Here is a 15,358-nt window from a genome sequence, read left to right as displayed (position 1 = left end):
AGGTGAGGAGAGAGTCAACAGATCCAACCTTATATGTCCGAGCCGTTGACTTCTATTGACGAAGAAGATAAGCAAAAGGACACCGAACCCTGTGGGCATATTAGGCTATAGCACACATTCATCTAGCCTAATCACCTGATATAGAATGGCGTTTTGCTTTCAGATTTCAAAAACAAGATTCAGAAAAGAACACTATAGGAAGCATAGCCTACTCACCAAACACGTCATATGTCTTGTGGTAAAAACTCAATCATCGTGCAATTGTCAATGTGGAATTATCAATTAATTTAGAAATGTCCAAAGAATAGGCCAAATCCAAACATGTCACAGATGAAAGTCCATTTAAGCAATGTTTTTAATTAGTTATATGAACTGTTTTTATTTTTATGGTACTTTGTCAAGTACTTTAGAAACTCAAAAATGAAAGAAAAGTAATTTCTCGAAAGATGTGCAGATGGAGAAATGGGCCCCATTTGGGGGGTTATAAATGACGAACTGTTTGGACATTAATCATCGACAATGTGCATAACCTTCAGTGGCAGCAGAGGTGATTTCTCAGATTTGTTGAAATTACATAGTACATTTTAGAGCTATTGATTATGTCGTTTTAAAATATATTTATCTACTTTTTCATACTTTGGTACTATAATTAAAAGCCTGGCTACGCTACTGGTTACGGCCGATGACGTAACAAACAAATCACCTTTGTAGACCCTTCGTTTTGGCAGAGGTATTTTTAGAATGCGCAGATAAAGTAAAAAAAAAACTATTTTGCTCAAAGCGTTTTATTTAATTTTATTAAGTGTGTATACATTACTGTATTTATACTTGGGGTATAGTTTTTCTACGGGAAAAGTAAAAGAATACCTGTGGCACTGTGCCACCCTGTGCCTGTTCAGCTAATTTCAGAAACCAGTCTCTGTGCCCACTGACCTGAGAGCAGTGTTTAGGTGCAGTGTGAAATGAACCCTATAGGTGTGACCTGACTAGTGGATAATCTGGGATCAGAGACAGCAGAGCAGCAAAAGGATAGCTCGACACTATCCAGTGGAGCGATTAAGAAAGGGACTTTGTGGAGTTGGTAAAGTTTTCAGTAATGTGTTTACACTGAGTATACCAAACATTAGGAACACCTTCCTAATATTGAGTTGCACCCCCACCTTTTGCCTTCAGAACAGCCTCAATTTGTCGGGGCATGGACTCTAAAAGGTGTCGAAAGCGTTCCACAGGGATGTTGGCCCATGTTAACTCCAGTGCTTCCTACGGTTATGTCAAGTTGGCTGGATGTACTTTGGGTGGTGGACCATTCTTGATACACACGGGAAACTGTTGAGCGTGAAAACCCAGCAGCATTGCAGTTCTTGACACAAACTGGGGTGCCTGGCGCCTTCTACCATACCCCGTTCAAAAGTACCTAAATCTTTTGTCTTGCCCATTCACCCTCTGAATGGCACACTTACACAATTCATGTCTCAATTGTCTCAAGGCTTAAAAATACTTATAACCTGTCTCCTCCCGTTCATCTACACTGATTGAAGTGGATTTAATAATTTACATCAATAAGGGATCATAGATTTCAGCCGGATTCACCTGTTCCTAATGTTTTGTACACTCAGTGTATATAGTCCTGACAACTTGTCTGTACCCTATAAACATACATATTATTTTTGTTTATGGTCAGGTGAACAGCTTTATTTGATGCTGTCAAGAAACAGTATCGCATAATGTCGGGTGAATTTCTCGACAGTTTCATAGCTTCCCGAAAACGTTTGTAGGCAATGGAGTAAAAATTATCTTAAAGGGATAGTTTTGCATCATCATCACCATTTTTGCTCTGTACTGAAAGTGCATGACTGGTGACAATTTTGGGGGGATTGTTTTAACAGTGGAGTAATAAACAGTGGACTATTAACTCAAATATCCCTTTAATGCTATGACGTTTTTGGGAAACTCATCTCTGGTACGAGTCATAATTCAGCTCTGATGATTACTGAAGCCTATGTGCTCAGTTGTCAGTCCCCTGTACAGGTTTGATGAGGATAAACTATTTTTTCTGTGTTTTGTTTTTCTCTTACAGGTTGAGCGGGAAATAGCGATTCTGAAGCTCATAGAACACCCTCACGTTTTAAAGCTGCACGACGTCTACGAAAATAAGAAATACTTGTGAGTATCGTCATCGTCTCTATGAATTCAATCTAATTGTTATGTTCCTATATGGGGGAGGGTATTAGCATCTGAAGTCTACTTAGTGTCCAAATTGCTAATTGTATTGGTATTGTAATATTGAAGGTAACAGAAGTGATACACCACATGATACAATGATACACCGTGATACACCTCTTCATCCTTGAGAGTCAGGGGCTACTTCCTGTTTTACCAGCCAATGTGTCGGTCCCGGTCATCTGTAATAGTACTGGATATGACAGCAAATGACATTAACTGGATGTCTCCCCCAACACGTGACAGTCAATAACATCAAACCCTCTGAGTTTGACAGCCAAACAGCCAATTAGGGCTAACCCTTTCTGTTAGGCTCCGCCCTTAGAGATCAAAGCGAACCATCTGATTGGTTACAAGCAACACTGAATGTGACAGAATGGTTGATGGCCCATTAGCGTGAAGCTAGTCGTTTATTCACGCTCGTTTGAGAGTTCGCTAATAGGGCCAGAAAGCCTCTATTATGTAAACACTACGACGGCCTTATCAGAGTATGCCTCACAAATGGCACCCTATTCCCTATACAGTGCACTACTTTTGACCAGAATCCTATGAGCCCTGTTGAAAATAAGTGATCTTAATAGAGAAAAGAGTGCCATTTGCGACACAGTCCACGACGCCACTGCATTAGCGAACATTAGCCATGGAGAGTGACAGCCTCATCAGTCTGGGCCTGCAACATACACACACACACTCACACACATCCAATGCGTGCGAACGTGTGCATGCACAGACAAACACTAACACGTACACGCGCACACACATAAGCTAATATAAGCTATGGTGAGTGACAGGTCCATCAGTCTGGTGCTGTAGCTGTATTCTCCAGAGGACTCCTCTGCGTCCCAAAAAGTAATTGCCCCCTTACACACAATAACTGACTGTACCACCTTTAGCTGCAATGACAGCAACCAAATGCTTCCTGTAGTTGTTGATCAGTCTCTCACATTGCTGTGGAGGAATTTTGGGCCACTCTTACGTGCAGAACAGCTTTAACTCAGCAACATTTGTGGGTTTTCAAGCATGAACTGCTCATTTCATGTCCTGCCTCAACATCTCAATTGGGATTAGGTCTGGACTTCCAAAACTTCAAATGTGTTGCTTTTTAACCATTTTCATGTAGACTTGATTGTGTGTTTTGGATCATTGTCTTGCTGCATGACCCAGCTGCGCTTCAGCTTCAGCTCACAGACGGATGGCCTGACATTTTCCTGTAGAATTCTTTGATACAGAGCATAATTAATGGTTCCTTCTATTAAGGCAAGTATTCCAGGTCCTGAGGCAGCAAAGCATCCCCAAATCACTACCATCACCATGCTTGACCGTTGGGATAAGGTTCTTACTGTGGAATGAGGTGTTTGGTTTTCACCAGGCATAATGGGGACCTATGTTGTCCAAAAAGTTGACTCAAGTTTGACAAAAAGCACTTGGAAGCACCTGGATGATCATCAAGACTCTTGGAAGAATGTTCTATGGACACATGAATCTATGCAATAATATTACATTTTTTATTTTAGTATTAAAGATACCCTGCATTGAATAAAGATGTATAAATGGAGAAAATTGTGTTAACCACCTCTCAAGACTGAGGGTACGTCCCAAATGGCAACCTATTATCTACATCAGGGTTTCCCAAACTCTGTCTGACTTTAATATTAATACAGTATATACATATGAGATAATGCATGTGTTCCATTTCTTAAAGTGGCCAGGGATTTCTAGTCTATGTCTATAGGCAGCAGCCTCTAATGTGCTAGTGATGGCTGTTTAACAGTCTGATGGCCTTGAGATAGAAGCTGTTTTTCAGTCTCTCGGTCCCAGCTTCGATGCACCTGTACTGACCTCGCCTTCTGGATGATAGTGCGGTGAACAGGCAGTGGCTCGGGTGGTTAATGTCCTTGATGATCTTTTTGACCTTCCTGTTATATTGGGTGCTGTAGGTGTCCTAAAGGGCGGGTAGTTTGCCCCCGGGAATGCTTTGTGCAGACCGCACCACCCTCTGGAGAGCCTTGCGGTTGCGGGCGGTGGAGTTGCCATACCAGGCGGTGATACAGCTCAACATGATGCTCTCAATTGTGCATCTGTAAAAGTTTGTTAGGGTTTTAGGTGCTAAGCCACATTTCTTTAGCCTCCTGAGGTTGAAGAGGCTCTGTTGCGCCTTCTTCACCACACTGTCTGTGTTGGTGGTCCATTTCAGTTTGTCAGTGATGTGTACGGCAAGGAACTTGAAGCTTTCCACCTTCTCCACTGCTGTCCAGTCGATGTGGATAGAGGGGTGCACCCTCTGCTGTTTCCTGAAGTCCACGATCATCGCCTTTGTTTTGTTGACGTTGAGTGAGAGGTTATTTTCCTGGCACCACACTCCCAGAGCCCTCACCTCCTCCCTGTAGGCTGTCTCGTCATTGTTGGTAATCAAGCCTACTACTGTTGTGTCGTCTGCAAACTTGATGATTGAGTTGGAGGCGTGCTTGGCCATGCAGTAATGGGTGAACAGGGAGTACAGGAGTGGGCTGAGCACGCACCCTTGTTGGGCCCCAGTGTTCAGGTGTTGTTTCCTACCTTCACCACCTGGGGGGCGGCCCGTCAGGAAATCCAGGACCCAGTTGCACAGGGCGGGGTTCAGACCCAGGACCTCGAGCTTAATGATGAGCTTGGAGGGTACTATGGTGTTGAATGCTGAGCTATAGTCAATGAACAGTATTCTTACATAGGTATTCCTCTTGTCCAGATGGGATAGGGCAGTGTGCAGAGTGATGGTGATTGCATCGCCTGTGGATCTATTGGTGCGGTAAGCAAATTGAAGTGGGTCTAGGGTGGCAGGTAAGGTAGAGGTGATATGATCCTTGACTAGTCTCTCAAAGCACTTCATGATGACAGAGGTGAGTGATACAGGGCGATAGTCGTTTTATGTTCAGTTACGTTTGCTTTCTTGGGTACAGGAACAATGGTGGCCATCTTGAAGCATGTGGGGACAGCAGACTGGGATAGGGAGAGATTGAATATGTCCGTAAACACACCAGCCAGCTGGTCTGTGCATGTTCTGAGGACGTGGCTAGGGTTGCCGTCTGGGCCGGCAGCCTTGCGAGGGTTAACACGTTTAAATGTTTTACTCACGTCGGCCACGGAGAAGGAGAGCCCACAGTCCTTGGTAGCGGGCAGCGTCGGTGGCACTGTGTTATCCTCAAAGCGGGCGAAGAAGGTGTTTAGCTTGTCCAGAAGCAAGACGTCGGTCTCGGCGATGTGGCTGGTTTTCCTTTTGTAGTCCGTAATGGCGCTAAATACAGGGAAATCCTTGAGGGAAACCTGTTCCAGTCTTCCAGAGATTTGAGACTGGGATGGAGGTTCACCTTCCAGCAGGACAATGACCCTAAACATACTGCTAAAGCAACACTCAAGTGGGAAAACATTGAAACATCTCTGAATGGCCTAGTCAAAGCCCAGACCACAATCCAATTGAGAATCTGTGGTATGACTTAAAGATTGCTGTACACCAGCGGAACCCATCCAACTTGAAGGAGCTGGAGCAGTTTTGCCTTGAAGAATGGGCAAACATCCCAGTGGCTAGATGTGCCAAGCTTATAGAGACATACCCCAAGAGACTTGCAGCTGTAATTGCTGCAAAAGGTGGCTCTACAAAGTATTGACTTTGGGGGGGTGAATAGTTATGCACACTCAAGTTTTCTGTTTTTTTGTCTTATTTCTTGTTTGTTTCACAATAAAACATATTTTGCATCTTCAAAGTGGTAGACATAAATGTGTAAATCAAATGATACAAACCCCCCAAAATCCATTTTAATTCCAGGTTGTAAGGCAACAAAATAGGAATAATGCCAAGGGGGTGAATACTTTCGCAAGCCACTGTAATTATCAAAGTCAGAAGGATCTCCACCCTTATGTAGGGACTTTCCAAATCTTAGGGATAACACCAGTAGCAATTGTTAAATTAAAGATACAGGTTAAAGGTTCAACAATGAGTGGGGCAGAGATCTGTAGTAGCTCAGTGAATCAGCCCCTATGGATTTTTTACATTGATCTTTTGCAAGGCACTTAATACATCAAATGGTTGAAATGAAAATAAAGTATATGAGTCTGTTAGAGCATCATTCTCTGCAATCTAGTGGAATGATATAACTTTTCATAGACAATCCTTTCAAACAGGTGGCCAGCTGAAGCAAAATGGTTATTTGCATTTTGTCTAGTATGGGACCAGAGGCTGTCAAAACCTGCTTGGGCACACATCTCTGATACACAATTCAAGAAATATGTTGATTTTGCTTTTCTAACCAGAGATAGATATCTATTTCTCAAACAACAAGACAATTAATGTGTGAACCAAGCATCAGATTTGTCTTTTGTCTTTTATCCTTAGTTAATGTAAAATAACATTTGCAACAGAAATAAAACAATTAAGGGCCTGATCCGAGACATTGATAGTTGACACAACCCTTTAGTCACTCAACCCCAGCTCAGACAAAAAAATAGCAGTGAAATTCCTTTAATTTCTCTTTGTAATCATCTCTGAGCGAGATTTAGGTATTTTAACATCTCTTATGCATACAATGGGACAATGGTCACTGAACTCGTTAGCAAATATCACATTGGCTGTAAACTTATGAGGGGCATTTGTTAGAATATTATCTAAGAGTGGATTTTTCAGGGTGTTGAGGCGAGTTGGTTTAGTTATCAGCTGAGTTAGATTTAGCTCAGTACAAATATCTTTCAGCCTATCAGATACTGGGATCAACCAATCCAGATTAAGATCATCCACTATTTATAATTCGGATTTAGCATAGTTAGACAGCAGGTCAGACAATTTGCTAAGAGCACGTAAGGAGGCCAAAGGAGGGCGATAAATTCCCACTAGCGTCAGATTGGCATTATTACCAACATCCACATTTATGACTAGACATTCAAATTGCTTTGGTACAGACGTGATAATGGATACAGAAACATTTAAATTGCTCTTTATGTATATGAAGACACCCCCTTCTCTGCCAAATCTAAAAACATTATAACCAGTCAGAAACACATCACAGTCCAGCATAGACTTCTTTAGCCAAGATTAAGTTATAACCAGAATGTCCGCATTGGTTTGAGAAGACAGAGTTACAATAAAATACATTTTCGAAATCAAACCTCTGGCATTTACATGAATCAGTCCAAGGCTGTGGGATTTCAGATCAGAAGTAGTTTCTAATATGAATACGCCATGTTCAGAGTATATGGACTAATTGGAGAGATGAGGATAAAGAACAGGGACACAGTTGTGCACTATGTAGGGGATAGGGTTAGGGCTAGGGTTGCACACACACAAACACACACACACACACACACACACACACACACACACACTCACACACACACACAAAGAACAGGAGGTGGAGGAGAAACAGTGACATTTCTACCCACTGTTACTCCCTCTTGTGGTTATTTACTATGGACATGCTCAGTGGGCCAATGGCAGGTCAGGTGGAGATGGTCTATCCAATACAAGAGAAGAGGGAGTAACAGTATGGATACGACTTGCTTTTAAATTATATGAGCAAAACATTTTCAATTTTATTTGGAATTGCAAGCCAGACAAAATTTAACGGGCCTATTTATATAATGAATATGAATTCGGAGGGCAAAAATATTTAAAAAATATAAATGGTGGATTGAAAATGATGCAGACAATTACATTGATGAAAGCCACAATCTAAAAATGTAAATAAATTAAAATAAAAGTATGGCTACACATGCACACACACACACACGTACATGCAGTGCATGCACATACACACACACAGGTGAGATTAATCTTCCCCTCTCACTGTGGAGCCCCAGAGGACAGTAACACAGTCAGGATGAGAGACTGCCCCGCAGACACGCAGGCCATATGATCACTTGAGCAAGGATTGTGATTGTAAACGAAAGCCAGTGGGTAATAACATCTCCTCTACATCTAATGGGAAATAACTGATCCAGGGTCCATGTAAAAGTATCTGCTCCACATCTAAGGGCTGTCAGGTAGTCAGAACACTGATCTATGGACTGTATAAAGTATATACAGTGCCTTCGGAAAGTATTCAGACCCCTTGACTTTTTCTACATTTTGTTACGTTACAGCCTTATTCTAAAATGGATGAAATAGTAAATAAAAAAATCCTCAGCAATCTACACACAATACCGCATAATGACAAAGCGAAAACTGGTTTTTAGAAAACAGAAATACCTTATTTACGTAAGTATTCAGACCCTTTGCTATGAGACTCGAAATTGAGCTCAGATGCATCCTGTTTCCATTGATCATCCTTGAGATGTTTCTAGAACTTGATTGGAGTCCACCTGTGGTAAATGCAATTGATTGGACATGATTTGGAAAGGCACACACCGGTCTACATAAGGTCCCACAGTTGATAGTGCATATCAGAGCAAAAACCAAGCCATGAGGTCGAAGGAATTGTCCGTAGAGCTCCGAGACAGGATTGTGTCGAGGCACAGATCTGGGGAAGGGTACTAAAAAATGTCTGCAGCATTGAAGGTACCCAAGAACACAGTGGCCTCCATCATTCTTAAATGGAAGAAGTTTGGAACCACCAATACTCTTCCTACAGCTGGCCGCTCGGCCAAACTGAGCAATCGGGGGAGAAGAGTCTTGGTCAGGGAGGTGACCAAGAACCCAATGGTCACTCTGAAAGAGCTCCAGAGTTCCTCTGTGGAGATGGGAGAACCTCCCAGAAGGACAACCATCTCTGCAGCACTCCACCAATCAGGCCTTTATGATAGAGTGGCCAGATGGAAGCCAAGATTGAACTCTATGGCCTAAATGCCAAGCGTCACGTCTGGAGGAAACCTGGCACCATCCCTACGGTGAAGCATGGTGGTGGCAGCATCATGCTGTGGGGATGTTTTTCAGCCGCAGGGACTGGAAGACTAGTCAGGATCGAGGCAAAGATTAACGGAGCAAAGGGCAGACAGATCCTTTATGAAAACCTGCTCCAGAGCGCTCAGGACCTCAGGCTGGGGCGAAGGTTCAACTTCCAACAGGACCACAACCCTAAGCACACAGCCAAGACAATGCAGGTGTAGTTTCGGGACAAGTCTCTGAATGTCCTTGAGTGGCCCAGCCAGAGCCCGGACTTGAACCCGATCTAACATCTCTGGAGAGACCTGAAAATAGCTTTGCAGCAATGCTCTCCATCCAACCTGATAGAGCTTGAGAGGATCTGCAGAGAAGAATGGGAGAAACTCCCCAAATACAGGTGTGCCAAGCTTGTAGCGTGATATCCAAGAAGACTCGAGGCTGTAATTGCTGCCAAAGGTGCTTCAAGAAATTACTGAGTAAAGGGTCTGAATACTTATGTAAATGTTATATCCGTTTTTAAAATGTATTTTATTAGCAAAAATGTCAAAAAAACACTTTTTGCTTTGTCATTATGGGGTATTGTGTGTCGATTTGATGATATATATATATTTTTTTAATCAAATTTAGAATAAGGCTGTAACGTAACAAAATGTTGAAAAGGTCAAGGGGTCTGAATACTTTCCGAATGCACTGTATCTAAAGGCTGTAGTTAAATCAAATAACTCATCCAGGATCTGTGTTGGATCAATTCTAAGGGCCATTTGGAAACTAACCTCTCCTGATCCACTTTCTTCAGTCAAGTTCAGATATACATTTTCGTATTATTCCAGGTCATAAGGGTTCTTTGAAAAGTTTCCCTGAGGAAAACATTGATCCTTTGGATGTCTCTCAAGTGTGATGTTTAAAAAAGGCCCCACTTCTTAATTATCTCTCTTTCTCTCTCCTTAATTTCTTTCCTTATTTCTTCCCCCTTACTTTTCCAATCTCCCTTTTTTCATTCATCTTTCAAATGTGTCTGTCCCCCCACCTCCCAGGTATCTGGTGTTAGAGCACGTCTCAGGGGGAGAGCTCTTTGACTACCTGGTAAAGAAGGGACGGTTAACACCCAAGGAGGCCAGGAAATTCTTCAGACAGATCATCTCTGCGCTGGACTTCTGCCACAGTCACTCCATATGGTAAGCACTTTCTTTATTCATATTATCCATAACACTTACTGAGAACCCTTTTGGTTCCAGGTAGAACCCTTTTGGGTTCCATGTAGGATCCTTTCCACAGAGGGTTCTACATGGAACCAAAAATGGGTTATCCTATGGGGACAGCCGAAGAACCAGTTTGGAAACCTTTTTTTCTAAGAGTGTATGGAAGCAATATTTTTGTTGATTTCTCATCATTGGAGACACATGATGTTGCAAATACCAATTGGAATGCCATAGGAAGAAGCAGTCCTTAGCCCAATGGGTGTTGTTGTTTGGTTGCCAGTCTTTCTCTTTTAATATCATGTACGAATTTCATCTTCAGTAAAAATGTCCCCTAGAGGCACCAATTCCTCAAATCTTAGAGTGCTTTGGATATCATTACACACGTAAGGTGCAAAAAACTAAAAGCAGATCCACCCAACTCAGTGGAGATCGAAGGGATCTCCAGAGTTAACCATCCCTGTGATCAGGTCTGGTGACTTGTATGTCTTTTATTTAACAATGAAGTAAGGTATGCACTCTTAGAAAAAAGGAGGGATAGGGTTCTACCAAGAACCGTTTTGATCTGAAGATTCCTTTTTGGAAGACAATGGTTTTTTGTAAGGCAAAGGGTTCTACCTAGAACCTTTAACATCCTAATAACCGTTTTTAGAGGAAAGTGTTCATGAATTATTATTTGGAATGCAAGAAAGATACTTTAGAAGGCAAGAAGGGTTCTATATAGAACCATATATCATATTTCCCAGCGTGCTCTAATTCGCAGTGTGATTTTCAGAATTGTTTGTTTTAATATCTGTATTTTTGCATGTACATTGATTGGTTGATACATTTTATGCTACACAAAGATACTGTATATGATATACACTACCAATCTAAAGTTTGGACACACCTACTCATTCAAGGATTTTTCTTTATTTGTAAAAAAAAATGTACATTGTAGAATAATAGTGAAGTCATCAAAACTATGAAATAACACATATGGAATCATGTAGTAACCAAAAAAGTGTTAAACAAATCAAAATATATTTGAGATTTGAGATTTTTGAAATAGCCACCCTTTGCCTTGATGACAGCTTTGCACACGTTTGGCATTCTCTCAACCAGCTTAATGAGGTAGTCACCTGAAATGCATTTCAATTAACAGGTGTGCCTTCTTAAAAGTTAATTTGTGGAATTTATTTCCTTCTTAATGCATTTGAGCCAATCAGTTGTGTTGTGACAAGGTAGGGGGGGGTATACAGAAGATAGCCCTATTTGGTAAAAGACCAAGTCCATATTATGGCAAGAACAGCTCAAATAAGCAAGGAGAAACGACAGTACATCATTACTTTAAGACATGAAGGTCAGTCAATACGAAATATTTCAAGAACTTTTAAAGTTTCTTCAAGTGCAGTCGCAAAAACCATCAAGTGCTATAATGAAACTGGCTCTCATGAGGACCGCCACAGGAATGGAATACCCATAGTTACCTCTGTTGCAGAGGATAAGTTCATTAGAGTTATCAGCCTCAGAAATTGCAGCCCAAATAAATGCTTGACAGAGTTCAAGTAACATACACATCTCAACATCAACTGTTCAGAGGGGACTGTGTGAATCAGGAGACATTAGCAATGGACATTAGACCGTTGGGAATGTGTCCTTTGGTCTGGAGTCCAAATAGGAGATTTTTGGATCCAACCACCGTGTCTTTGTGAGACGCGGTGTGGGTGAACGGATGATCTCTGCATGTGTATTTCCCACCATAAAGCATGGAGGAGGAGGTGTTCTGGTGTGGGGGTGCTTTGCTGGTGACACTGTCTGTGATTTATTTAGAATTCAAGGCACACGTAACCAGCATGTCTACCACAGCATTCTGCAGCGATACGCCATCCTGTCTGGTTTGGGCTTAGTGGGACTATCATTTGTTTATCAACAGGACAATGATTCAACACACCTCCAGGCTGTGTAAGGGCTATTTTACCAAGAATGAGAGTGATGGAGTGCTGCATCAGATGACCTGGCCTCCACAATCCCCCGACCTCAACCCAATTGAGATGGTTTGGGTTGAGTCGGAGAGCAGAGTGAAGGAAAAGCAGCCAACAAGTGCTCAGCATATGTGGGAACTGCTTCAAGACTGTTGGAAAAGCATTCCAGGTGAAGCTGGTTGAGACAATGCCAAGAATATGCAAAGCTGTCATCATGGCAAAGGGTGGCTATAAAATATATTTTTATTTGTTAACAATTTTTTGGTTACTAAATGATTCCATATGTGTTATTTCACAGTCTTGATGTCTTCACTATTATTCTACAATGTAAAATATAGTAAAAAATAAAGAAAAACCCTTGAATGAGTAGGTGTTTCCAAACCTTTGACTGGTACTCCACATTTTTCTACACTAATCCAATATGTAAGTAGTTACTGAGATGGTTGTTCCAGTTTAGATGATTGTTGTAGTCTCAGTATTCAATTACTTTGGCAGTCATTGTGAATACGGTTTGCGGGTGATTTATTACATATCCTAATTCTGGCTGGATTCCAATAGGAATTACACATCACTTTGCAAGCCAGCATTTTTACATTTAAGTCATTTAGCAGATGCTCTTATCCAGAGCGACTTACAAATTGGTGCATTCAACTTAGGACAACCACCTTTTATTTTTATTTTTTATGGGGGGTTGGGGTTTCAAGTGTCTCCGGAAGGTGGTCAGTGACTCCACTGTCCTGGCGTCGTGGGGGAGCTTGTTCCACCATTGTTCCACCATTGGGGTGCCAGAGCAGCGAATCATAATTGACTGGGCTGAGCGGGAACTGTGCTTCCGTAGAGGTAGGGGGGCTAGCAGGCCAGAGGTGGATGAACGTAGTGCCCTCGTTTGGGTGTAGGGTCTGATCAGAGCCTGAAGGTAAGGAAGTGTCGTTCCCCTCCGTAGGCAAGCACCATGGTTTTGTAGTAGATGCGAGCTTCAACTGGAAGCCATTGGAGTGTGCGGAGGAGCGGGGTGACATGAGAGAACTTGGGAAGGTTGAACACCAGATGGACTGCAGCGTTCTGGATAAATTGTAGGGGTTTAATGGCACAGGCAGGGAGCCCAGCCAACAACGAGTTGCAGTAATCCAGACGGGAGATGACAAGTGCCTGGATTAGGACCTGTGCCGCTTTCTGTGTAAGGTAGGGTCGTACTCTGCAAATGTTGTAGAGCATGAACCTACAGGATCGGGTCACCGCTTTGATGTTAGCGGAGAACGACAGGGTGTTGTCCAGGGTCACGCCAAGGTTCTTTGCACTCTGGGAGGAGGACACAATGGAGTTGTCAACCGTGATGGTGAGATCATGGAGCGGGCAGTCCTTCCCAGGGAGGAAGAGCAGCTCCATCTTGCCGAGGTTCGGCTTGAGGTGGTGATCCGACATCTACACTGATATGTCTGCCATACATGCAGAGATGTGATTCGCCACCTGGTTATCAGAAGATGGGAAAGGAGAACATTAATTGTGTGTTGTCTGCGTAGCAATGATAGGAGAGACCATGTGAGGATATGACAGAGCCAAGTGACTTGGTGTATAGAGAGAATAGGAGAGGGCCTAGAACTGAGCCCTGGGGGACACCAGTGGTGAGAGCACGTGGTGCGGAGACAGATTCTCGCCACGCCACCTGGTAGGAGCGACCTGTCAGGTAGGACGCAATCCAAGAGTGAGCAGCGCCGGAGATGCCCAACTCGGAGAGGGTGGAGAGGAGGATCTGATGGTTCACAGTATCAAAGGCAGCGGATAGGTCTAGAAGGATAAGAGGAGAGAGAGTTAGCTTTAGCAGTGCGGAGAGCCTCCGTGACACAGAGAAGAGCAGTCTCAGTTGAATGACCAGTCTTGAAACCTGACTGGTTTGGATCAAGAAGGTCATTCTGAGAGAGATAGCTGGAGAGTTGGCTAGAGACGGCACGCTCAAGAGTTTTGGAAAGAAAAGAAAGAAGGGATACTGGTCTGTAGTTGTTGACATTGGAGGGATCGAGTGTAGGTTTTTTGAGGAGGGGTGCAACTCTCGCTCTCTTGAAGACGGAAGGGACATGGCCAGCGGTCAAGAATGAGTTGATGAGCGAGGTGAGGTAAGGGAGAAGGTCTCCGGAAATGGTCTGGAGAAGAGAGGAGGGGATAGGGTCAAGCGGGCAGGTTGTTGGGCGGCCGGCCGTCACAAGTCGCAAGATTTCATCTGGAGAGAGAGGGGAGAAAGAAGTCAAAGCATAGGGTAGGGCAGTGTGAGCAGGACCAGCGGTGTCATTTGACTTAATAAATGAGGACCGGATGTCGTCAACCTTCTTTTCAAAATGGTTGACGAAGTCATCCACAGAGAGGGAGGAGGGAGGGGGAGGAGGAGGAGGATTCAGCAGGGAGGAGAAGGTGACAAAGAGCTTCCTAGGGTTAGAGGCAGAGGCTTGAAATTTAGAGTGGTAGAAAGTGGCTTTAGCAGCGGAAACAGAGGAAGAGAATGTAGAGAGGAGGGAGTGAAAAGATGACAGGTCCGCAGGGAGTCTAGTTTTCCTCCTTTTCCTGCTCGGCTGCCCGGAGCCCTCTTCTTTGAGCACGCATTGAGTCGTCAAGCCACGGAGCAGGAGGGGAGGATCGATCCGGCCAGGAGGAAAGGGGACATAGAGAGTCAAAATATGCAGAAAGGGAGGAGGGTTGAGGAGGCAGAATCAGGATATCGGAGGGAGAAGGATTTAGCAGAGGGAAGAGATGATAGGATGGAAGAGGAGAGAGTAGCGGGAGAGAGAGAGCGAAGGTTGCAACGGCACATTACCATCTGAGTAGGGGCAGAGTGAGTAGTGTTGGAGGAGAGCGAGAGAGATAAGGAAACAAAGTAGTGGTCGGAGACTTGGAGGGGAGTTGCAGTGAGATTAGTAGAAGAACAGCATCTAGTAAAGATGAGGTCAAGCGTATTGCCTGCCTTGTGAGTAGGGGGGGACGGTGAGAGGGTGAGGTCAAAAGAGGAAAGGAGTGGAAAGAAGGAGGCAGAGAGAAATGAGTCAAAGGCAGATGTAGGGAGGTTAAAAACACCCAGAACTGTGAGGGGTGAACCATCCTCAGGAAAGGAACTTATCAAGGTGTCAAGCTCATTGATGAACTCTCCA

General features: G+C 43.4%; 1 protein-coding gene across 1 annotated transcript in view; it reads left to right on the top strand.

Moving 5' to 3' along the window:
- brsk2a (BR serine/threonine kinase 2a) overlaps positions 1-15,358 on the top strand; it is a gene marked incomplete at both ends in the record, with an annotated part of 414,243 nt that overhangs the window by 255,230 nt on the left and 143,655 nt on the right. The window contains 2 exons of the mRNA XM_084169332.1: positions 2,078-2,163; positions 10,099-10,239. Coding sequence (XP_084025458.1) covers positions 2,078-2,163; positions 10,099-10,239 — 227 coding nt within the window. The remainder of the gene's footprint in view (positions 1-2,077; positions 2,164-10,098; positions 10,240-15,358) is intronic.

The sequence above is a fragment of the Coregonus lavaretus genome (genome assembly GCF_964263955.1).
Source record: "Coregonus lavaretus genome assembly, chromosome: 9".
NCBI lineage: Eukaryota > Metazoa > Chordata > Actinopteri > Salmoniformes > Salmonidae > Coregonus > Coregonus lavaretus.
Note: the sequence above shows the minus strand (reverse complement) of the source record. Positions and strands in the feature narration are given on the sequence as shown.